The sequence below is a fragment of the Ruditapes philippinarum genome, unplaced genomic scaffold (assembly GCF_026571515.1).
Source record: "Ruditapes philippinarum isolate M1 unplaced genomic scaffold, ASM2657151v2 ctg2532_1_1_1_1, whole genome shotgun sequence".
NCBI lineage: Eukaryota > Metazoa > Mollusca > Bivalvia > Venerida > Veneridae > Ruditapes > Ruditapes philippinarum.
In genome coordinates this window covers 49,109-75,428 of record NW_026863644.1, presented here as the reverse complement: position 1 = coordinate 75,428, position 26,320 = coordinate 49,109, and the positions used below count along the sequence as shown (strand labels likewise).

At 33.2% G+C, this 26,320-nt stretch overlaps 1 protein-coding gene across 1 annotated transcript in view; it reads left to right on the top strand.

Moving 5' to 3' along the window:
- LOC132722781 (endothelin-converting enzyme homolog) overlaps nucleotides 1–26,320 on the top strand; it is a 48,065-nt gene that overhangs the window by 9,222 nt on the left and 12,523 nt on the right. The window contains exons 3-12 of the mRNA XM_060707344.1: nucleotides 9,525–9,670; nucleotides 10,740–10,934; nucleotides 14,243–14,371; nucleotides 14,763–14,927; nucleotides 17,644–17,826; nucleotides 19,162–19,254; nucleotides 21,428–21,558; nucleotides 22,225–22,337; nucleotides 24,530–24,639; nucleotides 25,643–25,819. Coding sequence (XP_060563327.1) covers nucleotides 9,525–9,670; nucleotides 10,740–10,934; nucleotides 14,243–14,371; nucleotides 14,763–14,927; nucleotides 17,644–17,826; nucleotides 19,162–19,254; nucleotides 21,428–21,558; nucleotides 22,225–22,337; nucleotides 24,530–24,639; nucleotides 25,643–25,819 — 1,442 coding nt within the window. The remainder of the gene's footprint in view (nucleotides 1–9,524; nucleotides 9,671–10,739; nucleotides 10,935–14,242; nucleotides 14,372–14,762; nucleotides 14,928–17,643; nucleotides 17,827–19,161; nucleotides 19,255–21,427; nucleotides 21,559–22,224; nucleotides 22,338–24,529; nucleotides 24,640–25,642; nucleotides 25,820–26,320) is intronic.

The following is a 26,320-nucleotide window of genomic DNA, read 5'->3' as shown; positions in this document are numbered from 1 at the left end:
AGATATTTGGCATGAAACATCTTCTAGTGAGTGTCTACCAAGATTGTTCAAATAAAAGCCCTGGGGTCAAAATTGGCCCCGCCCCAGGGGGTCATTGATTTTCCCTATATGCATATAGTAAAAACTTAAAAAAATCTTCTTTTAAAGAACCCAAAGAGCTAGACCTAAGATATTTAGCATGAAACATCTTCTAATGAGTGTCTACCAAGATTATTCAAATAAAAGCCCTGGGGTCAAAATTGGCCCCGCCCCAGGGGGTCATTGATTTTCCCTATATGCATATAGTAAAAACTTAAAAAAATCTTCTTTTAAAGAACCCAAAGAGCTAGACCTAAGATATTTAGCATGAAACATCTTCTAATGAGTGTCTACCAAGATTATTCAAATAAAAGCCCTGGGGTCAAAATTGGCCCCGCCCCAGGGGGTCATTGATTTTCCCTATATGCATATAGTAAAAACTTAAAAAAATCTTCTTCTAAAAAACCCAAAGAGCTAGAGCTTAGATATTTGGCATGAAACATGTTCTAATGGATGTCTACCAAGTTTGTTCAAATAAAAGCCCTGGGGTCAAAATTGGCCCCACCCCAGGGGGTCATTGATTTTCCCTATATGCATATAGTAAAAACTTAAAAAAAATCTTCATTTAAAGAACCCAAAGAGCTAGACCTAAGATATTAAGCATGAAACATCTTCTAATGAGTGTCTACCAAGATTATTCAAATAAAAGCTCTGGGGTCAAAATTGGCCCCGCCCCAGGGGGTCATTGATTTTCCCTATATGCATATAGTAAAAACTTTAAAAAATCTTCTTTTAAAGAACCCAAAGAGCTAGAGCTAAGATATTTAGCATGAAACATCTTCTAATGAGTGTCTGCAAAGTTTGTTCAAATAAAAGCCCTGGGGTCAAAATTGGCCCAGCCCCGGGGGGGTCATTGATTTTCCCTATATACATGTAGTAAAAACTTAAAAATCTTCTTTTAAAGAACCCAAAGAGCTAGAGCTAAGATATTTAGTATGACACATCTTCTTATGGGTGTCTACCAAATTTGTTCAAATAAAAGCCCTGGGGTCAAAATTGGCCCCGCCCCAGGGGTCATTGATTTTCCCTATATACATAGATTAAAAACTTAAAAATCTTCTATTAAAGAACCCAATTTAAAGCTAGAGCTAAGATATTTAGCATGAAACATGTTCTTATGGATGTTTACCAAGTTTGTTCAAATAAAAGCCCTTGGGTCAAAATTGGCCCCGCCCTAGGGGGTCATTGATTTTCCCTATATTGCATATAGTAATTAAAAACTTAAGAATCTTCTTTTAAAGAACCCAAAGAGCTAGAGCTAAGATATTAAGCATGAAACATGTTCTAATGGGTGTCTACCAAGTTTGTTAAAATAAAAGCCCTTGGGTTAAAATTGGCCCTGCCAGGGGGAGGAGGGGGGGGGGCAAAAGTCATTGTTTTTCATTATTTGTGTATAGTAAAAACTTAACATCATGAAGGTGTCTTCCAAGTTTGTTCTTGTTTTTCATTTTGAATTATAATCACATCCTGTTTCTAATGTTTGTAAGAGATCCTGTTTTGAGTTAAATTTAGATCTTGTTATTAGTTACATTTACATCCTGTGTTGAGTTACTGATTTACATTTTGTTTTGAAAAGTTTATTATAGGAATGTGCAGCATCTGTGGCCAAGTGGTTATTAAGGTTGTTTACTTTAAAACTTACTTGCCCCTCACCGCTATTGGCTTGAATTTCTTCCAGGGACTTTGGATTCTTTCATGTGGTAGCTTACGGAATGTCAGTGTTTCTTATAAGGTGTCCATTCTTACCTAAAACATTATGCAAAGGATGGCTCAGACATATTCCTCTACCAGTAAAGCTGGAAAGTCGCCATATGACCTCAAATTCCTGTATACGGTTACCAAAGAAAAGAAAAATAGAAACACATTTAATTGAAAATATTTATTGTTTATTTACTGGACAGTATACATTCTGCTTGACAAATTAAGTCTAACACTCAATAGATGTTATCTGGCTGGAACATGGCAAAAGTGGATTTTTCCAAGCTATTATGTATAGGATATCGACCGAGTACGAGGTCTTTCCTAAACAGAAAGATCGATGTACGAGGCCGATATCCAACTTACACACCGTCAAACTATTGGCTTGAGCAATGGCTGATCCGAAACATTTCATGTAATGCATAAAGATAATTTTTTAACACAGCGCATAAACAGGTAAGCTTTTATCAATGTTCTGCTTTTATATAGTATATATTTTGCATTTAACTTTGTTTTTCAAAATAATAATAAAAAGGCTAAATGTGTAATTTGTCAATAAATAAGTAAATGGGTCTGTAATTGAATTTATGTAAAAGAATGAATAATTATGTTGAACGTATTTCGTATCAGACATTTCAAATTCTAGGACATTTGCTCCCCCCGAACAGTTGCCCTCTCTGACGTTGCCCCCTGTTTTTTGCTTGTAACTGATAATGTCAGAGGTCATCTTGTGTATATATTTTATGTACTTTATTTTTTTATTTATGGATGCTTATTTTTAAGTTTTCACAAATTTGCGCGAGAGTTTTTGTTAAATGAACCAAAATGGAATTTCGACAATAGGCAATGAATTTTAATTTTTGTAACAAACAATTCAACAATTAATTTTTTTTTAACATTTTTAATGGCAAATGTCCAACCCTTCCAAAGATATGGGGGAGGGGGGGGGCAAATGTCCGCCACTGCAAAAAGGAGCAAACTCCGAGGGGGCAACTGTCTGAGGGGCAAAAGTCCGATACCCAGCACACCATGAAAGACTTACATAATTATGTATATTGTTGCATGTGTAGTAATGTGTAAGATACATGATCCGAAATTATATTTTATATAGCAGATTATAAAGTGTTCTAGAATAAAAATGATGAAAATAAATTTTTAAACTAAATCACTTATAACTTTATATTAACATTTCTTTTTCAATATTTCTTTTAATAATATCTTAATCGTTTTTGTCGATATTTTAACTAATGGGAGATGCGTCCATTAATGTAGACCAATCCACTTTGAGTACTTGTATCTGCATGTCACTATAAGCAAGGTTTGGATTATATCTTTAACGTTCTTTGAACTCGAAGGTTTTCAGGGGAAATCAGTTTTGATTTTTCGCAGGTTGAATAGAAAGGTAGGATAAAGCCTAACTAAAAGAGGGGGTGGGGACGGGTTAACGGGGATTTAACAATCTGATTGATCCTGAGGATGGGAATGTAACCAGGGACTTTGCTATGAACTGTAGGTAGGTGCGGTTTCCTAGGCAAAGCATATATCAAATGGACGTTATTTGAATCACAAATGAAACAGACATATTTTTGTTATATTTTTTCGATATGGGGGTTTGGTACTATGAATTTTTTATGGATTAGATGATTTAGAATCATGATATGTATGCGGTGATAACTGTTAAAGTTTCATAGAAATGAACTTAAAGCACCCATTTTTGTTATATTGTGAAATTAATGACAGAAGAAGCGCTTAGATTACTATTACTTTGAAAAATGACGCGATTAGAAAAAACTTTGATTTGCTATCCATTTATTTCATTCAAAGATTTAATATAGAGATGTTGGAATAATTATAAACATTATCTTGTTTAAAAGAATTTATCCAGATTTTGTCAGACAGGAATATTATGACAATCATTTATTTACATTTTATTTTTAATTTTTGATTGCATTTCATGTTTTCTTTGTCTACGCATAGGCAGGTCTATTTTTTCACGTGTTTTTCATGACCGGGTCTGTCTGACTAGAACAGACCTGTGCACGTGCAAAAGATAGACCTCATAACGGAATTTCTTTTGTTAAAACAGGTCTATCCTAAAAATATAGACCTGTCACAAACAATAGAGGAGGTGTGTAAGCCTGGGTACAAACAAAATTTTACCTTTATAGAGCCAGTGGTCAAGGAGTGGTCAACGTTTTGTGCTTATTGTGGGTATGTATTTACCAAATTGTAACTGTAAAAGTTTGTTTGTACCATGGGATTAGCTGGGAAAACCCAGCATTTACCACAATTACTGAGTTCCAGAGAATCTCTCTTTCAGCAGTAATTGTTATTTAGAGATTATCTGTCCATGTAAATATAATTACAGTTGGAATATAGAAATGTTGATAGATAGAATGGCTGTTTGTGTCCTTTATCAGAAAGATATAGAAAACAGATTAGCACATATTGTTCAATGATATAGAAAACAGATTAACAAATAGTGTTTAATGATATAAACATAGCCTTAAGGTACAGCGATATAATATATATAAATATAAATATACAATCAGTTTGTATACTGTCATTATAATTCATGAAACGGTTGAAGGACCCTGATGGTTTAAAGTTCATTTGGCAAATAGGATATACGATTGTAAATAGTAAAAGTTGTAGTGAATTTATTATATTTAAATGTAGGATATTAGTGTCTAGCTTAATATGTAGGGTGACCTTTCCTATGTTGAATATATAGATATTTATATTATATGTGAATAGACAGTGCATTTATGATGCGACTTAGGTGATATCATTATATATTTTGTTCCGGTATTCATAATAACATGTTGAAAGCATTAACGGTTCTGTTTTGTTATATAAACTTAAAGTTGAATTAGTGGATTTACTTTCTCAAAGGTGTATTTTTAAAATGGATCAGTAATTTTATTGCTTTTTTTCGAAGGTATAAATAGATTTAATGGAGTCACCAATGTGTGTATTCAGATATTTGGATATTTACTACACCCTTGCGGGTTTGATGTTTGAATAATTTTATAAGTGAGATAAAAGGTGGATTTAATATTCATGTACACATGCTTTTTATGTTGGATTTTAAATTTGCGTGTTTTTATTTCTTATTCCTCAACTGTTGAACTATGTTTTTCTGTTTATAATTTAAAGAAATGATACAGAAATGTGTATGTGTTATGGAAATTTAATCATATTCGTCAAGGTTTTTTTAAGTTTTAGGAAAAGTAAATTGTATTCTTAAATTTCAAATTTATAATTTCACAAAGTATTTCATACAGATCATATGCACCAGTCATTTGTGGCCATGGTTCCAGGCCTCACCCTTGGGGAAGACACTGCATTGATAGTTTGTCTGTCTGTCTGTCGCACTTACGGTACAATGCTGTGGATTTGTTTTTGTGCAAAATGGGCAGGGGGATATGTCAAATTTGAAATGCAGGCAAGGGCATTTAAAGCAGAGATTTAACTGTTTGACTGGGTAATTTCCAGGAGCTTGATTACAATTATGCCAAATTACCATGCAATAGACTAAGCCTAGTTTGAAACCTTTAAGTTTTGCACAAATATGCCATAATTAGGCTTAATAACTTCTATTGATTCAAAATTTGTGAACAAGTGTTATTAATTTGAAACCATATATTTTTATTTTTACAGTTAAAAGAATTTAAAGGCACCAATAAGAAAATTTAGAACTTTGATACTAAGTTTGCATGAACTAGACTAAAGTTTTGATATTTTTAAAACTTTTGAAATGCTGAATTTCTTAATGCTACAATGAGTGGAGAAGAAAGTGATTATGTTATAAATATAAAAGCAGAATATAAAGATATTGATAGTTCAATAGAAAAGAAAGCTCGGAATAGAATGGTGGCGGAGGGATACAAGTATCATATCCTTGGTGATAAGGAAGATCCTGGTGTTCTAGGTAAAAATAATAAGTTCTCGTTTATTTCTTTTGTTTTATAAGTTGTAATTTTAAAGCAGCTGGCCGTCAGATTAATTTACTATTTCATAATTAATACAACCTAAATATTATGTTTTGTTTAATTTTTAACATAATAATTTTTTTGTTTTTAAAGTAAAACCCTTAACTTTTAACATAAACAATTCAATTTATAGTCAGTATATGGCACTAGGTATCATGAAACATGTAGAATTCATGTCCATAGATTATTTTCCTGCCAGTGCCAAACCCAGCTGTTACAAAATCAAAGTACCAAGCCGTCAGATCAAAATGAAATTTAAATATATTTGCTAATATTTCATACCATTCATGCTGATTTTAATGAAAATTTTAAAAATTGTTCTGATGAGTATAAAGTTAATGTTTGTCAAGTGTACAAGTTAAGTGATTTTACCTTGCCTTAGGCTCCTACAATAGCCATAACTCTATTAGTATAAAACTTGGTAGAAATATGAAAAAAAAAAATTCTGTCATATTTTGTATAAAGTATTCAGTATTATGTGGGACTGCATTTGATGTATACATTTCTTAAGCTATTTGAGCCTCGTCACGACAAAACCAACGTAATGTCTTTGCGACCAGCATGGATCCAGACCAGCCTGCGCGTCCGCGCAGTCTGATCAGGATCCATGCTGTTCGCTTTCAGTTTCTCTACTTGTTATAGGGTTTGTAAGCGAACAGCATGGATCCTTATCAGACTGCACGGATGTGCAGGCTGGTCTGGATCCATGCTGGTCGCAAACCCATTATGTTGGTTTTGTCATGACGTGGCTCATTTATACATTCTGAATATGTTTGATTACCTTATTTATCTGAAGGCTTGCTGCTTTAAGCATGATAATAGTTCATTTTATCTTTGTTTTTAACCCTTAATACCATGCTAAATATATATTAGAATTATGTACATGTACTTGTCAATCTTTCAATCCAGACAAAACCATTCAACATTAATAGAGACTTTTTCAAAATATTTAATGACTGAATAGCGAACAGTGCAGACCATTATCACACAACACATGACCTGCCGGCTGATCTTGGTCTGCACTGGTGGCATGAGTTACTGAGATTCCTTTGAGGCTTGCATTTTAAGGTTATTTAAACCACCATTGCATAGATTGAAGTTTTGTCATCAACGTTGATCATTTATTGGTCAGTCAGTTTATAACCAGTCTATCAGTCAGTGTTTTAGGATATCTTACACTCTTAATATTTTTAAGATTTTGAAATTATTTCATAAATTTTAACATTAAATTTAATAGATATGTTCTTTGTTTGTTTTACAAGTTTCCAAAATTGTAGAATTGTAATTGTAGTGCAGTACTCAAGCAAAGTAATGGTAATGCATTATCTTACAAAAATAGTAATGAAGTAATTAGTAATTGTAATAAGATAAACTGTAATATACTGGTAAGTGTACTATATTATTAAAGTTATTGATCTCTTATCTGTCTGATTCAACTACACAATTCTGAGAATAATCAGGCACACTGTCTTATACTTGTTTCAAAGACACATTTTAAAGATGTCTAATTTTAAGAACTGAGAATTGTTTTAAGTACATGTCTTGTTAGGCGTGTCTTGATAATACAGTTAAACCCTACCAGAAAGACTACTACTGATACTGTCTAATGAAATGCTTTTGATAGCAGGTGGTCTTTATAAAGGAGCATGGACCTCCCTTCCAGTTAGCTCGATAGGTAGAGCGTTGGACTGTAAATCTGGCGACCCGTGGTTCGATTCCCGGAAGGCGCAGGTCACTTTTGTTTTGATTGATCATGAAATCCTTTCTACAGTCATTTGCACTGTACCTCTGCTCTTGCATGTACAGAAGTAATCTGAGTTCCTTGCAAAAGTGAGGGCAACTAGTACTGGTTAACTGCTTGACAGCCTGCCCAGGAACGATGTGGTGGAAGAACGGGTAAATTCAATGTAGCTTACTGCCGCGATCCGTAGTGAAAACTACCAACACCACCACCACTCCCAGTGTTTATTCTTTTGTTCTTCATACAGAGACTATGTAGTTTTTTGACATGCACCAGAAACTTTTCTTTGAATTTTTTGTAGTATTTGATTTAAATGGGGACAAATTACTAATATATCATGTGCTCACTCAGTTTTTCCAGAATAATGATTTAAATTGTAAAAATGACCTAAAAATGAAAAGCGTTTGAATGTGTTTAATTCAATTTGGGCTAAAAATAGCACAAAATATGATTTTTAATTTTATTCTGAGTATATTTCTTTAACATCTTTCTGTTTGAGGTGCATGCTTTGATCTATGTAAGAAATTCAAATGTTTAGGCTTTAAGACCTCAGTGGAGTTTCTTTGATAATATTATTAAGGCTGATTTTTTCTTTAGATAATGTTGTTTGTGTTATTTCGAGGGTTTCATTTATTGTTATATATTTTATACATGTATATAACTGTGTTGTCTAACTTCAATTGTTCATATTTCATAGAAGTAATTAAAGAAGACTATTTTCAGCAGCTTGGACATTCTATACAATTTAAAGCAATCTTATACCCACAAATATATGTAAATCGTTTTAATTTTCTCAATTTATATATTTACCAGCTGTGTCTCATATTAAATATACCAGTTCATGTTTTGTTTGATACATAGTTTGTGGTTGAATAACTTGGTTGAATAACTTAACTTTTGCATCCATATTCTAAAAAAACGACTGTTTGTTTAATAACCAAGTCTAATGTATTTACATTATGTATTTAAGATAATAAACATTAAAATATGTTATTGGGTTATGGCACAATTTAGTTTGTATATTTGGTGATAAAGTTAATGCATACAATAGAGGGTCAATAAAGTAGTGTCAGAACATATGGTAAAACAATGGGTAATACTTGTAGGTTACTCAACATTTAATTGTACAATATGGGAATGTATCTGTTACATGTACATATCTGGAAAAACCATATTGGACGAGCCACCACACAAGTGTAATATGATTTCTAAAGCTGTGTACGAGTCCAAATATATCCCCATATTGTACTTGTTTATTGTTTAATAACCTGCTTATTCTATATCCAAATTACATTAGGAAACATAATATTGTTCAGCATTGAAGTTGCAAGATGTTTGCACCACTCTTAGTAGAATTTGTTCGGATACTTTTATCATGAACGGCTTTTATCGTAGACGTTACATGTAAAAGGCCAAACACACTTAAAATTGTCCGATATAAGATAATCATATTACATGCTACAGTAGACAATATGGATATATATTGGATGATCATGTGGTACAATATCAAAGCAATGATTGGATTTTAATAATGGATGTACAATAAAAGCATTGTATTATGCTTTTTGCAAAATTAAATTTTTGCTTTCCATTATGATCTGATATATTGTAAATATTTTCTCATACGGATAACTATTTGGGTACAAATGGTATGAAAAATCATTCATTGTTTTTGTGATCTAAAATTAATAATTTATCATTTAATGGTATTTATGGTTTGTGTGCCAATGAAATCCCTCTATTTTGTTTAAATTTTGCCGAAATATTTACCATACAGTGCTGTTACTAACTCAACTGTATGTAGTAAATTTAAAATTTATATGTTAAATGAGCTGATTTAATGGGACTCCGCCTCTTTACATAATGCACTTGATTTGATTGGGCAGGGCTAACTGTAAACTTAACAAAAATTTTTTTTTTTTTTAAATAAGTGCATGTATAATTGTCCAACATTTAGGTAACCACATATATGTAGTATTTATTCTAAATATATTGTCATTTTTTTCTGACAGATCCAATAGAACAAAAGGAAAGTTCGAGACATCGTCGACAGAATGACAAGTTGAAGATTCTACTAGTGTTTGGTGTAATACTGCTCACTTGCCTAGTGACTGTGATCATCTTTCAACATTTTAGAACAAAGAGTATAATAGACAAGGTAAAAATCATTTAACATACACATGAAAACTAGGCAGTGAGAAAATAAATTTACATTAATGAAATAATTATAAAATTGGAAATAATAGAACTTTGATAAATAAATCTATATACATGTACAGACTGGTTTGTGTATAGTGTTTTTTTAGCTCATCTATTTTAAGATAAGGATCATAGCTGTACTCACCCCTGCTTCTGTCAGAGACACATTTTGGTTAACTTTTTTTTTTCGTGCCAGTTTGTATCTCATAATCTACTGAATGGATTGAAACTTCACACACTTATATGAGAGTTTAGTAGAAGGTCACTGTCCAAGGCCCATACCTCTTCACATGGATTTTGACAGAATTATGGCCCTTTTTGCAACTTCTACATTATCCAGACTCTTGTTTTACTGTCATACACTGAGACAAGTCAAGCATGCTGTCCTCAACTGACAGCTCTTATTAAAAATATTGAATAAATTAATGGAATTACATCTTAAATTGTTTTCAATTGATCTTATCACAAAAGTTTTCGCTGTTTTGGATTATATATCAGTTCAAATGAGAATGCAAATCTTCAAAGGTTCATGTTGTTGTGACAGTTTGACATTAACAACAGTTATCTAGGTCACTGTATGGCATATATTCTCAAAGGTTGTTTGCATTACCTTACCATGTCAGAACTATCCACCCACTTAAATTTTTTTTTTACCTGTTGATGGGACCATAAAGTTTTGGCTGAGATTTGATTTCAAGCCATATCATAATATCTTTAACATTCCTACTGGCTGCTTTCCATTGCTTGGCACAGATGCTATCAATTGGAAACACTAGCTCTCGTGTCATATATCTATAACAAGATGCAATAAATATATTTTCTTTAGGCAATACTGTATGGAAATTGCACAGAGGTACAAGTTAAACCTTACCACCATGACCAGAACATGACTAATGAAATGCATGTGATTGTCACCCTTATCCATACTTCAACAAAGAAAAATGAAAAAAAATAAATTATATTCAAGTCTTAATTTGAATGCATGAAATTTTTTTATTATTTAGAGGAATTTTATATTATTTTAATAGGTGTGTACAACAGAAGAATGTGTAAAGGGGTCAGCATATATTGTAAATAAGATGGACAGCAGTGTTGACCCCTGCAAGGATTTCTACTCTTTCTCCTGTGGTAATTGGGAGAAAATGACCGCCATTCCTCCATCAAAGTCAAAGTATGGTTCTTTCTCCCAAATATCAGATGAGATTACCAAGAAGTTAAAAGGGGTAGGTAGTATTACGAAATTATGGAATCAGCATCTAATAAAATAATTGTTCCCTTATCATCCCCCCAAACAAACCCCCATTACAATTTTAAAGGTATATACTTGCCAGTTTTTTGCGTTTAAGCAATTACTTAGTAATGGTTTTGGGGTCGTATTACATTATTGATTCAAAACAAAAGTAACTAACAAAAGGATTGGCCCCTTGAAATTCATTTTTGGTAGAATGTTAGTCCCTTTGCTGTATTTTACAATACCATAGTCACATATTTTCCAATATGTAATGATATTCGATGTGAACAATGCATGGGGCTCTTCCTGTTGATAAGGTTTTTATAAATGGTCAACATGTCCAGTTACAACTTTATTTTGTTGAATCTGTGAGAATCTAGGTCAGATAAATAATACTTATATTTCCTTATGGTAGTGGTAGATCATCATCACAAAAACCAGGTTTTCTTGCAATACTACACATGTGAAAAATACACCCAAACAACAAAATTAATGGCCTTAATTTTGCCCCAAAAAAGATCAAATCACAAAACAAGGACAATGTGTGCGATAATACATGTAGTTTTGTGAAAGTTTGGTTGAATGATTGCAATCCGTTGTTTCCTTGAGCAAGAAACTCTACATTCGTTGCTTAGTACTGGTTGGTTCCAGGAAAGGATTGGAGAGACAGTTTCAATAAACTTATACATTGTACCTTCCTACACAATTAAACTAAAGTAAATTTGTATAAAATAAAGTTGGTTTGAAGTTTCTATAGAAATGAAAGAGTTGTTGCACTTGTAAGAAATTGTTTAAGCGCAACTAACTACAACTGTACACAAAACTAATGGCCAGTTTATGCCTGCGTAACACCTGGTTAATAAAATCAGCTTATTAAAATGTGAACATTTGCTTTTAGACCTTTTCTATCCTTATAAAGTTGTAAAATGACACCAGGTGGTTAATACAAAGTGTACAATACAGATTCATATAAAAGATTAGTTCAATATGACACCTACATTTTATTGGTTTTATATTCAATAACAAAGGAAATTATATGGTGTTAAATTATCATATATCAGTCTGTTTCTATTGAAGAGTTTTCATTATTGAATATGATAGATACTGTATTTGTAATATGAAGGTTCCTATCTACTGAGAAGTTTCTCTAAATTCACCTTATTTAGTTTCTTGTTTATATATTATAACTGTAATTAAAGATGCTTTTAAATTTTCATCATAAAAAAAACAAAAACAAAACAGTTCTAATCTGAGGACCTAAGCCTTAGAGTAAAAAGTCGGAAAACCAGACTTTCTTTAAACTGGACCCTCTGTAAACTGGAATCCTCTGAAAACCGGACTTCTTTAAAAGTCCAAATATTTCCGCTATTATGTTTATTGAAACATATCTAAAGTCCTGGACCCTCTTCAAAATGTTTTTAATTTGTTGGGAATTATTTTTAGCTCACCTGTCACAAAGTGACATGGTGAGCTTTTGTGATCGCTTTTCGTTCGGCGTCCGTCCGTTTGTAAACTTTTACTTTAAACAACATCTCCTCATAAACGGCTAAGCCAATTTCTTCCAAACTTCACAGGAATGTTCCTTTGGTAGTGAACTTTGAAAATTGTTCAAAGAATTTAATTCCATGCAGAACTCTGGTTGCCATGGCAACCAAAAGAAAAAACTTAAAAATCTTCTTTAAAAAAAACCTATAGAGCTGGAGCTTAAATATTTGGCACAAAACATCATCTAGTCAGAGTCTACCAATTTTGTTCAAATAATAGCCCTGGGGTCAAAATTGGCCCAGTCCCAGGGGTCATTGATTTTCCTTATTTGTATATAGTGAAAACTTAATAAATCTTCTTTTGAAAAATTCAAATAGCTATAGCTTAGATTTTTGACATAAAACATCTTCTGGTGGGTGTCTACCAAGTACCAAGTTTGTTCAAATAAAAGCCCTAGGGTCAAAATTGGCCCCGCCCCAGGGGGTCATTGTTTTCCCTATATGTATATAGTGAAAACTTACAAAATCTTCTTTTAAAAAACCTATATATCTAGAGCTTAGTTATTAAGCATGAATCATCTTCTAGTTGGTGTCCATAAAGTTTTTCAAATAAAAGCCCTAGGGTCAAAATTGGCCCCGCACTGGGGGGGTCATTGTTTTTCCCTTTATGTATATAGTAAAAATTTACAAAATCTTCTTTCAAAAAACCTAAATATCTAGAGCTTAGTTATTAAGCATGAATCATCTTCTAGTGGGTGTCCATAAAGTTTTTCAAATAAAAGCCCTAGGGTCAAAATGGCCCCGCACTGGGGGGGGGGTCATTGTTTTTCCCTTTATGTATATAGTATAAACTTAAAAAATCTTCTTATAAAAACACAAAGAGCTAGAGATAAGATATTTAGCATAAAACATCTTCTAGTGGGTGTCTACCAAGTTTGTACAAATAAGGGCCCTGGGATTAAAATTGGCTCCGACCCAGGGGTCATTGATTTTCCTTATGTGTATAGTAAAAACTGAAAAAAATCTTCTTTTAATAACTCAAAGAGCACCAAGCATGAAATATCTTCTAGTGAGCGTGTAACAAGTTTGTTAAAATAAGATCTCTTGGGTCAAAATTGGCCCCACCCGGGAGGGGGGGTCATTGTTTTTCCCTATATGTGTATAGTAAAAACTTAAAATATCTTCTTTTGAAATCCCCAAAGCGCTGGAGAAAATATCTTCTTTTAAAATCCCCAAAGCACTGGAGCTTAGATTTTTATCATGAAATATCTTTTAATGGGTGTCTACCAAAATTGTTCAAATAAAAGCCCTTGGGTTAAAATTGGCCCTACCCCAATGGCCTATATACAGGTGAGCGATTTCAGGGCCATCGTGGCCCTCTTTTTTTTTTTTGTTAAATGTAGAAGGGACATTGTACACTTTTTTTCACAGTTAATTTATGCTAACTCCTGAACAAGGTCCAAAAGTCTTAAAACCAAAAATTTGAATTTCTTACATAGATCTTGAGGACTTTTTTAAACAAAATAAAATACAAAAGAAATATCACACAAATGGTATGATAAAGTCTTCCCTCACCTGCATAATACTCCTTGATCTGTAGGTCACCATTTGGTCGTTACAGTGCCAGTTTGACTAAGTGTTTGTGCTATTTTAAGTTCCTCCCCCCACCCCAACGCCCTCCCGAAAAAAATAATTATAAAGGATCTTATACATGTATTTAAATATTTAATGTGACGATTTATTTACATGTTATATTTATTTACATGTTATATTTTTTCAATACTTGTATAACTGTATTGTAAATTGTGTATTGCAGATTATGGAGCAGAAAGAGATCTTGTATAAAGGTGTAAAATCACGGGCAATACACAGTGCCAGGACCCTGTACAACATGTGCATGGATCAACAACAAATTGAACAAGATGGTATAGACCCTATATTAAAGGTATCACTTTACTTCTTTCACCTTTTACACCACCTTGTGTATGTTTGAATGGCAGTTGTAGTATATTGAATGTTTAATTTATGTTTTATCTGTGTGATTTGTTCATCTGAGGATAACTTAATTTTTACCTTGGCTTTATATAAGCATCTGTATTCAGTAAGCTATCACATTCATTGTGAACAACTGCCTCATTTTGACATTGAATTATGGCTGTGAAAATTTAAAGATGGACAAGTCCATTTAAGATATTTAGCATAAAGAGTTATTTGGATATTTTTGCTTTAAACTAACCTTACTAGTACAAAATAGCGTGGATATAATTATAAGGTTATTTAACTTTGCAATATAGCTTTTATTCTGATTTTGAATATCTCATTGATTTATTTTTCAGTTGATTGATGACCTTGGCAGCTGGGATATGACACCAGGTACGTTTGACTCAGATAAATGGAACCTTCCAGATGCTATACTGTCAAGTCACATTTATGGGTTCGGTCCATTTTTTGGGATGGGGATATCAACAGATGAGAAAAATAGCAGTAAACATATGATAAAGGTAAGTCCGGTTTATTTTTAATGTAGCTTCTTATGTAATCATGCCAACCTGTTGGTACAGCCTTATGTCGGTGTTTATGTGTGTCAAAACATATTCTCCTGTTCTAGGAAGCATTTTATAGGGGCTTCTGTGACTGAGTGGTAAATGTCTTTGACTTTAAACCATTTACCCTTCACAGCTGTGGGTTCAAATCCGGCTTTGGACTTTTGATTCTTTTATATTAAGAAGCTATTCAGCTAGCTTACAAAACATAACTAGAACTGCCACTGTCATGGTGTGAATACCTCCGCATTCCACTTTGTCAGAATCAACAGTGACCATTGAGAGCTCAAAGACAACCTCCTTGCAAAATCTTAGGGACTAAGCCAGTGCATTGCTAAGTTATGTATTCTACATGCTTCAAATGTGAAAATGTCAAAATCAATACACTGCAGACAGGCATTCTTAAGCATTTGAGCAGACAAGCTTATTATAATAAAATCCATGTGACCTTGACCTTTGACACAGTCCCCTAAAAATCAAAAGGGGTCATCTACTAGTCATAAACAACCTTAATACCAAATATGAAGACTGTTGATCAAAGCCTTCTTAAGCAATTGAGCGGACAAGCTTTTTGAAGTCAAGGCCCCTGTGACCTTGACCTTTGACCCAGAGACTTGAAAATCAAAAGGGGTCACCTAATGGTCATGATAAACCTCCATGCCAAATATGAAGACTGGGTCAAAGGATTCTTAAGTTATTGGGCGGACAAGCTTTTTGAAGTCAAGGCCCTGTGACCTTGACCTTTAACCTGGTGACCTTAAAATCAATAGGAGTCATCTACTAATCGTGACTAACCTCCATGCCAAATATGAAGACTGTGGGTCAAAGGATTCTTAAGTTATGGGGCGGACAAGCTTTTTGAAGTCAAGGCCCCTGTAACCTTGACCTTTAACATAGTGACCTCTAAATCAAAAGGGTCATCTGCTAATCGTGACCAACCTCCATGCCAAATATAAAGATTGTGGGTCAAAAGATTATTAAGTTATAGGGTGGACAGCTTTTTGAAGTCAACCTTTGACCTGATGACCTCAAAATCAACAGGGGTCATCTACTAATTGTGACTAACCTCCATGCCAAATATGAAGACTGTGGGTCAAAGGATTCTTAAGTTATTGGGCTGACAAGCATTTTGAAGTCAAGGCCCCTGTGACCTTGACCTTTGACCTCAAAATCAATAGGGGTTATTTACTAATCAGGGCTAACCTTCATTATTGAATATGATAGATACTCAAGGCCCCTGTGACCTTTGACCTGGTGACCTCAAAGTCAATAGGGGTCATCTACTAAGCGTGACTAACCTCCATGCCAAAAATGAAGACTGTGGGTCAAAGGATTCTTAAGTTATTGGAGGGACAAGCTTTTTGAAGTCAAGACCCCTGTGACCTTTGACCTGGTGACCTCAAAATCAATAGGGGTCATCTTCTAATCATGACTAACCTTCATGCCAAACTGAAGACTGTGGGTCAAAGGATTCTTAAGTTATAGAGAGGACAAGAAAAAAATTGACGGACGGCCGGACAGCCGGACGGACAAGCTGATTCCAGTATATCCCCCTTACAACTTTGTTGTGCGGGGGTATAATTATGTGTTTCTTCTCAAATGCCCTCCCATGCATTGTTTCAAGTACACAAAGGCACTGGGTAGAACCAAACAGTAAAGCTTGAAAATTGCCAAATAACCTTAACAGTGTTGGTGCAACTTGAATCCCAACCAAATAAAACATTTCTGATTTGACTTTTACCAATATCACACAGATCTTTTAGCAACCTGATGAACCATCATGTATTGCCCTTGAAATAGCAAAAACTGGTATATTAGCCTTGCCTGATGTGCAGTTATATTCTTGATTTGAAGCTGTGATCAATACTTCCTTTAGCTTTTAAAAAGCAATACAGTAAAAACCCTTAATTAAGACCACCATCAGGACTGGACAAAGTGGTCTTAATTGCAGGGTGGTCTTAATTGTGAATATTTATATCATTTCTTACATACTTTATGATCATGATTTATCTAAGTCATTTTGTGTGAACAAACAATATGTATCTTAACCTGCAAATACAATATAAAAGTATGTTCTAATGTTACATCTAATGGGAAGAAAACATATTTCTGAAGAAATTTAATATCAAATTCTATTTGATCTGAATTCAATATTAATTATCACATGATGTACATAATTTACCCATCAAATAAGAAAATATTTCTTCACAAAATCAATATGCTTAAAGCTACATTAAACCACTCTAAAATTTACTTTCTCACCTTATTTCATACAATATCCCAAAAATATAAGGTGTTTATGACACCTTGAGAAATCAAGTGCCATGCCTAAGAGCATTCAAGCAGATAATAACATAACAACAAATTAAGGATCTAGGTAGGTATTGACTTTAAATCAGTGGTCTCAATAGTGGGGTTATATAAAGAACAAAACAAAGAATTGAGACTGAATCTGGTGGTCTTAAAACTGGATAAGCGAGGTGGTCTTAATTCTGGATCATGTAACAATTGACATCAAGAACAGAACATTCTGTTCTTATAAAAAATGGCCTTAATAGCAGGGTGGTCTTAATAGAAGGGTGGTCTTAAGGAGGGATTCTACTGTATATGAAATACTATGGTCTTTGTTTTAAACTGCTTAATTTGACTTCTAACTGGATGCTGTTTTTTCCAGTTTGAGCAGTCTGGGTTGACATTAGGTGATCAGAAGGAATATTTCAGCAACCACACAAATTATAAACAGCTTAAGAATGCATTAATCAAATATGTAACAGACTTTTCAATACTTCTGGGAGCAGATGAAGATGTTGGAAGTTCTGCCAAAGATCTTTATGACTTCGAACAGAAATTAGCTATGGTAAGTAAATTGTGTTAGTATGGTACATGTATAATTTTTAGCTTGTCTGTATATAGTTTATAAATGTATGTATGCAGAAATATCGTTTGAAATATAGAATACTCAAACCTTCTTTTAGGCAAGAGAACATAACGGTCATGGTCATGGACTTTTGAATATTAGTTAGGCACCTTTATTGACTTGAAAGCTCTAAAACACTAAAACAATTATTCTTAACAGCTCTTGCTATTGAATTTATCCATAAGAAATGCATGTGATTGGTGATTTTGTCGATGGGGTAATATGGTCATAAAGGGGTCACTTTTATGGTGACAGCTGAGCTAAAAATAATATGTTGGTAAGTTACTCTTAAATCTTTATTGGGGAACTAGCAGCTACTGGCGAATAAAAATAGATAAGTATTGGTACAGACAAAGACAGGAAAGTATTAGTACAGAAAAAGACAGGTAAGTATTGGTACAGACAAAGACAGGAAAGTATTAGTACAGAAAAAGACTGGTAAGTATTGGTACAGACAAAGACAGGAAAGTATTGGTACAGAAAAAGACTGGTAAGTATTGGTACAGACAAAGACAGGAAAGTATTGGTACAGAAAAAGACTGGTAAGTATTGGTACAGACAAAGACAGGAAAGTATTGGTACAGAAAAAGACAGGTAAGTATTGGTACAGACAAAGACAGGAAAGTATTAGTACAGAAAAAGACAGGAAAGTATTAGTATAGAAAAAGACAGGTAAGTATTGGTACAGAAAAAGACAGGAAAGTATTAGTACAGAAAAAGACAGGTAAGTATTGGTACAGAAAAAGACAGGAAAGTATTGGTACAGACAAAGACAGGAAAGTATTAGTACAGAAAAAGACAGGAAAGTATTGGTACAGAAAAATACAGGAAAGTATTTGTACAGAAAAAGACAGGTAAGTATTGGTACAGAAAAATACAGGAAAGTATTTGTACAGAAAAAGACAGGTAAGTATTGGACTATTCTCAAAGCTTGATATTTAAACAAGAGCCTTGATAATGGATTTTTTTCAGTTCAAAAAGGGCCGTAATGCTGTCAAAATCCTTGTAAAAGTTATGGGTCTTGGACAGTGACCTCAAATGAGTGTGTAAAGTTTCAATTCAATTCATTCTAGTAGTATAATAGATACCAACTTGCATGCAAAAACTTAACCAAAGGGTGATGTGATGAAAAAAAAATAGATTAAAACATTTTAACTTATCTCAGCAATCTACAAGAAATTAAATGATAACATGATTGTTTAAGATCATGTATGTATAAAAAAATCAAACAAGGAAATTTGTAATCAGGATTTTTTCTTTATTTTAACTTTTCAGATACATGTATCCAGGGAGAAATTGTTGGATCCAATACAGAACTATCATAATATGACTTTACAACATTTCCAAGATAATTATTTAGGAGACTGGGTAAATATAACAAGACATTATATTGTGTCTGTTCTAACCTTCTTTGTTGCTATTCTAAAATGATATACTAGTGATGAGTTAATCCGTCACTTGCTGAATTTCTTAAATGGACTTGCCCTGTTACCATTTATTTGGAACTGTCCATTATCAATTTTAGGGATATCAAAATGAAGATTAGTAGTTGATTATATAACAGTATAGAGTCTTGTTCAACTGCATGGATTTGCTAGCTGGTCTGGCTCTAGGCTGGTGACAATTTAGCGTAATCATTTTCAGTTCCAGCAGGTTACAGGTAAAGGAAAAGCAGTGGCTACGTGGTTAAGGTTGCAGACTTTGTATCACATGCCTCTCAGATCTGTTAGTTTGAATCCTGCCAGGGACACTGCATGTGGTGCTCTTTTAAGATATAGTGCAAACTGTAGAAGAATAACTTCCTTACAGTAACAGTGTCATTTTTGCGACAGACGCGCCCTCAGGGGCGTTCAGAGCTTAGTCATCTACACATGGGATTTTGTCTGCTACAATCGCGCAAAGTGTCCTCAACCAATTAACAGCCCAAGAAATAGTACATGAATTTGATCCTTTAAAACTCCCATACTTTGTCGGGATATCTTAAAATTTTCCATATTTAGCCTTTTCAATTTCAAATTAAGTTATCCAAGTTAAAATATGAATGTATATGATTGATTAAAACGTAGTCCCGTAGTATTATTGCGCAATATGCAAATTACTGCCGAAACGATTTACCGCTGTCGAAAAAGTAGGACAGCAAATTATACTATAATAAAGGTGTAAACTCTGAGTTCCAAGAAATTATTAGTAGGAAATAAATATTTCTACATTATAGAAAACATAATTATTAACAAATCAAAAGTTTTTCGTGACTTTAGAATAACTCGCGCATTAATAAAAGAAGAACTATTTTCGTGACTCATACCGCGGGTTTAGCTGAATATTCAGCAGTTATTAACAAATTGGATACAGTACAATTGTTAGTATAAATATCTATTTTTGAAAATGCCTGTAACAAGAGCGTTTTTCAGCACTTTACCACCATGTAGTCTTTCATGGTAATCTTTATTGAAGGAAGTTATAATATCAGTTCTACTTCCGATTCTTGTGGTTTGTTTACATATTTTTCTAGGTCACGATATGAGTTAACCTTCGCTATTCTAAAAATAGATTCTGCTTCACTTGTGCTGATTTTCGGACAGGCGATTAGAGTACACATTATTTATACATGTAATAAACCAGCGGATTACATGCAATACTTTTAGAAATTCTATACAATTGTAAGAAGCAAACAAGTTAAAAATGGAATTTAGTGTGAAATTGAAAAGGACAACTAAACACTGTAGTGCTTAAGTGACATTTAAATTAAAATAAAAACGATGTGCTCTGGCCTCTACATCTTTACGTTGTAAATAAAAAAAATCTAAAAAATACACTATTAATTGCTGATGATTTTAACCAAAAATATTTTTAATGAGACATATCCAAGAGAAATAAAAATACAAATGACTTCTATTTTATTGTCTATATGCCCACTATGATATATATAACACGAAGCAATTCTAAATAGCATGTATAATGTATTATGCTTGAAGTTTATTTGCATGGTTTTATTTTAGAAATATTTCGTTGACAGTTTTTTTTCTATTTACATATCATTTCTTGGAATAAATCGATAAGGACACTGATTTACAAGTTCGACCAGAGTTTTTAGGCATAAATTTCATTCTGTATTTAAATGCTTGAAAGTAGAAAATCTGAATTATATCAGATTGGGACACAAAATATATTGCTCTACAAATCTCGAACTTGTATGGAAAAAATTTTCTCTGTTATATATTTTGTGTTTTGTTTTTTGTTGTTTTTGTTTGCTAAAAAAAGCCTTAATGTCTCTCCGGTTGCATGTCCGTCGCATTCAGTGCTGCAGCACTTTGATTTTTTTTTTTAAATACTATTACACAGTTATTCAACCTCTCTTAAGCAACCTGTAAACAATAACCAAAAATTGTTGACTTCCAAAGGGTGTTGAACTGTAGAGGTTTTACTGTACATATTAATTACAGACAATGTGGTCTCGCTCTTTACGTTTTAATGGTGATTACAGACAATGTGGTCTCGCTCTTAAAGTTTTAATGGTGATGTTTTTTTTATAATTTTTCAGTTAGACTTGAAGACTTATATGCAGGGTGTATTTGGAGATATCAAAACTATTACCATGGATATGGAGATAATAGTATATACACCAGAATATTTTGTCAAGCTTCAGGATATATTAAAAGATACACATAAAAGGTAGGCATTTCCTGTTGTGCTTATTTTAATTTTGTAACAATACACTCTAGAGTAACGCATTTTTCAGATGAGGGGCGTTTATTTGACGGGGGTGGGGTGTGTTAAAAAGGAGTTATACAGCAATTGTTACTGATATGTGTTTTGTTTATTGATAATTCCCCAGTAAATTTTAAAAGTGTTTTGGGAATAGTTTTGCTGATGGCCACCATGATAGAATCGTTTAGGCCAATTACTTAATACGATGTGTCACTTACTTTTATGGATTAAGATTTTCTATGAAATATTTGAATTCCGTCATAGGTAAAAGAAATCTTGTCAGATTTTTCCAGGTGTACACTTGTCTATATATGCAAGCAAGAAGGGGTATAGATTATATAACACATAGGTATAATTTGTCACCTTAGAGAAGTAACTAGTTAACTCCTATTAAATTATGTAAGGAGTTAACCCATTACTGCATTAAGGTGACAATAATATTATATTATGTGGAGTAAGTACTGTCAAACCTGTCAGTTAAGTCCATCCAAAAGAGAGACTGAACATGGTCTTTATAGACAAGTGGTCTTTTTTCTGAAGGATTTAGAAAAGTGGCCTTTATTTACAGGGTGAACATTATTGAAACTTGATCTTGAACACAGTTTTGACTGTTTGTTTTGTTTATTATAGTTTGTTAGCTAACTACATAGTGTGGCATTCTGTAGACGGCCTGGTAGGATATCTAACAGATGACTTCCTGAAAGTAGCATTACAGCTTGATAAAGTGGAGTCTGGAATTAAAGGTATAGATTTTTAATTTATTTACTGAAATTGTTTGTTTACAATAACTTATTTTACAATTATAGTTATGTAAAAGAAATACTATTCCCTCTGGATACCATTATATGTGAAAGAAATATCCTTCAGTGTGGGATGGGCTATACTATATACATGTAGTAAATAGGGAAAACTTTTTCGCTTGGCGTAAACTGTACATGTATATAAATTATTCTATAAAAAATTTGAAGAAAAAAAAAATTATTTATGACAGTTTTCAAGGCACAAATGCTACATGTGATACTTTGAAGATTTTGTAATTTATCTTGTAAATGGCAACACTAAGACGTTTGAATGTCATTGGCAATATTAACGTGTTCATACTATAAGTATAGAACCAGGCCAACCTGCACAAAAGCTTCTTGTCATCAACCTGCAACCTGCTGGAACCACAAGTTATTGCCCTTTGCCACACATCCAAGCTGTCTGACAATGCTCTAAACTTTGGATAGCTCTATTTTTGTGCCCCCATTTTAGTGGCGGGCATTTAGATTTACCCTTGTTCGTCCATCCGTCTGCTCTCTTTTGTGTTGCACGTTACTCAAAAAGTATTTGACCTAGAGTCATGAAACTTTACAGGAATGTTGATCAGCATGTGTAGTTATGCACCTGGGTATTTTCGTCTGGATATTTTTAGTATTTTTAGAGTTATTGCCCTTGACTTAGTAAAATTTTGTAATTTTCAACTTGTGTTGCACGTAACTCAAAAAGTATTTGACCTAGAGTCATGAAACTTCACAGGAATGTTGATCAGCATGTGTAGTTGTGCACCTGGGTATTTTCGTCTGGATAATTTTAGTATTTTTAGAGTTATTGCCCTTGACTTAGTAAAATTTTGCAATTTTCAACTTGTGTCGCACGTAACTCAAAAAGTATTTGACCTAGAGTCATGAAACTTTACAGGAATGTTGATCAGCATGTGCAGTTGTGCACCTGGGTATTTTCGTCTGGATATTTTTAGTATTTTTAGAGTTATTGCCCTTGACTTAGTAAAATTTTGCAATTTTCAAATTGTGTCGCATGTAACTCAAAAAGTATTTGACCTAGAGTCATGAAACTTTACAGGAATGTTTATCAGCATTTGTAGTTGTGCACCTGGGTATTTTCATCTGTATATTTTTAGTATTTTTTGAGTTATTGCCCTTGACTTATAAAATTTTTGCAATTTTCAACTTGTGTCGCATGTAATTCAAAAAGGATTTGACCTACAGTCAAGTGGCGGGCATTTAGATTTACCCTTGTCCGTCCATCCGTCCGTTCTCTTTTGTGTCGCACGTAACTCAAAAAGTATTTGACATAGAGTCATGAAACTTTACAGGAATATTGATCAGCATGTGTAGTTGTGCACCGGGTATTTTTGTCTGGATTTATTTAGTATTTTTAGAGTTATTGCCCTTGACTTATAAAATTTTTGCAATTTTCAACTTGTGTCGCATGTAATTCAAAAAGGATTTGACCTACAGTCATTAAACCTTACGGGAAGGTTGCTCAGCATATTTAGTTTTGCACCTGGGGTTTTGCTTGTGGATTTATCCAGTATTTGTAGAGTTATTTCCCTTGACTTAGTAAAAACCGTTTCATTATGTTGTTATTTGTTCCTTGAGTGCTTGAGTTAGAATCAACGAACTTTACAGGAATAATGATCAACATCACTAAATTACAGGCATAATGATTCACATCACTGTGAAGCTACCCACCTGGGACTTTGCATGTGGATTTTTTTCAGTTTTGTTAGAGTTATTGCCCTTGACTTACAGTAGTATAAATTTGCAATTTTCAACTTGTTCATGCATAGCTCAAAAAGTATTTGACTTGTAGGCCTGAAAGTTTACAAGAATGTTGGTCAGCATGTGTACTTATGCACCTTGGAGTTTGCTTGTGGATTTATTCAGTATTTGTAAAGTTCTTGCCCTTTACTTAGTAAAAGATTTTTAGTTTTCAAAAAATATTTAACCTAGAGTCATAAGATTGACAGAACAGTGGCGCGGTGGGGGCATCTGTGTCCTATGGACACATTTCTAGTTTGTATTGTGTTAATTTTATATCTTTAACTTCGAATGCACTGTTCCTAATTCAAAACAGGGTAAATCTATTGTACCTATTCAGAAGGTTAAGGGTTAACATTGACTTATATATGATTCCTGACATGTTATTTCAGAATACCCTCCCAGATGGAAGAGATGTCTTGCAAAGACAAAATCTGCATTTGGTTTTGCTATTGGAGCATTATATGTGGAGCAAAATTTTGCTGAAAATAGCAAGACAGAGGTACACTGTAGATTGAAATAAATATCTTTTAACTTTTCTTGAAAAATGCTAGAATAAATTAATTGAAAAAGTATAACCAATAAATGACATGATAAAAGTCATGTTTATCACATTATTATATGCCCGAAAGAATTTAGGGCATATTATGTTATACCCCCTGGCGTCCGTCCGTCCGTTAGCAATTTGGTTTCCGGAGTATAACTTAAGTTCCATTTGGCCCACAATATTCAAACTTCATAGGATGATTGTCCATATTGGGTAGAAGACCCCTATTGATTTTGGGGTCACAAGGATTAAGGTCAAGGTCACTATCACCTTAAAACTGAAAACAGTTTCCGGAGCATATCTTAAGTTCCATTTGGCCCACAGTGTTCAAACTTCATAGGATGATTGTCTATATTAGGTAGAAGACCCCTATTGATTTTGGGATCACAAGGTCAAAGGTCAAGGTCATTAGTACTTTAAAACTGAAAACAGTTTCCGGAGCATAACTTAAGTTCCATTTGGCCCACAATATTCAAACTTCATAGGATGATTGTCCATATTAGGCAGAAGACCCCTATTGATTTTGGGGTCACAAGGTCAAAGGTCAAGGTCACTATAGATTTTGGGGTCACAAGATCAAAGGTCAAGGTCACTGTTACCTCAAAACGGTTTCCAGAGCATAACTTAAGTTCCATTTGGCCTACAATATTCAAACTTTATAGGAGGATTGCTATTTGAAGGAGGTAATACTTTATTTAATTTATGTAATTTCTTACAAATGCTTCATCCTTACAAAAAAAAAAACACTTTCAGGCATATAATGCTCGGCCTAGCTTTAGTTTTTGCATATTAATATGCTCATTATCAGTTAATTATAACGTTCTACTAATGTTGCTACAGTAACATAGTAATTATGGCATGTATGCAAAAAAACACTCGAGTCATATAAAAGTTCAAAATCATATTACTTTAATTATATCCTGCTTTAATTGATTTTTAATGAACATTTCATACATAGGTTGAGTCTCTTTTCGAAGAAATCCGTACAGCATTTTTAAAGAACCTTGACAATATAGAATGGATGGATGACAAAACTAGAGCATATGCTAAAGAGAAAGCAGCTAGTGTGAACAAAATGTTGGGATATCCAGATTATATCCTCGACCCAAAAGAACTTGATGAGCACTATGAAAATGTAAGCTAAATGTGTTAATTGAAAAGTTTTTCCTTAATTGTATGTAATATCTTTTAAATATTTCACACTGACTGATGACTGTATATGGTATTTTTGTTAAAAAAAAAAAAATGTTTTAGTCAGGTGTAGTTGAAAGTTATGTCAATGGTTTGTCCACCAGCCGTAACCTTATATATTTTGTTTGAAGATACCTTACATACATTGTATATCTATGAATTAACAGTCATGTAAGGAGATTTTTATAACTGACTCAAAAGCATTTGGAAATATGGTGCTTTATATAAATATGACAGTGTTCAAATGAACATAGATAACACACTGTATCATAGTCACAGCTAAATATGCATAATAGCTTTGATGATATTATATTTAATTATATTGATTATATTGTGTATTTTGGGTCGGAGGCCATTATTTAAAAAATAAAATGTTGTTGTTGTTAAAACTGAACGCATCCCAAGAAAACAATTTTTGGAAAGATAAGATGAATATATAAGATAA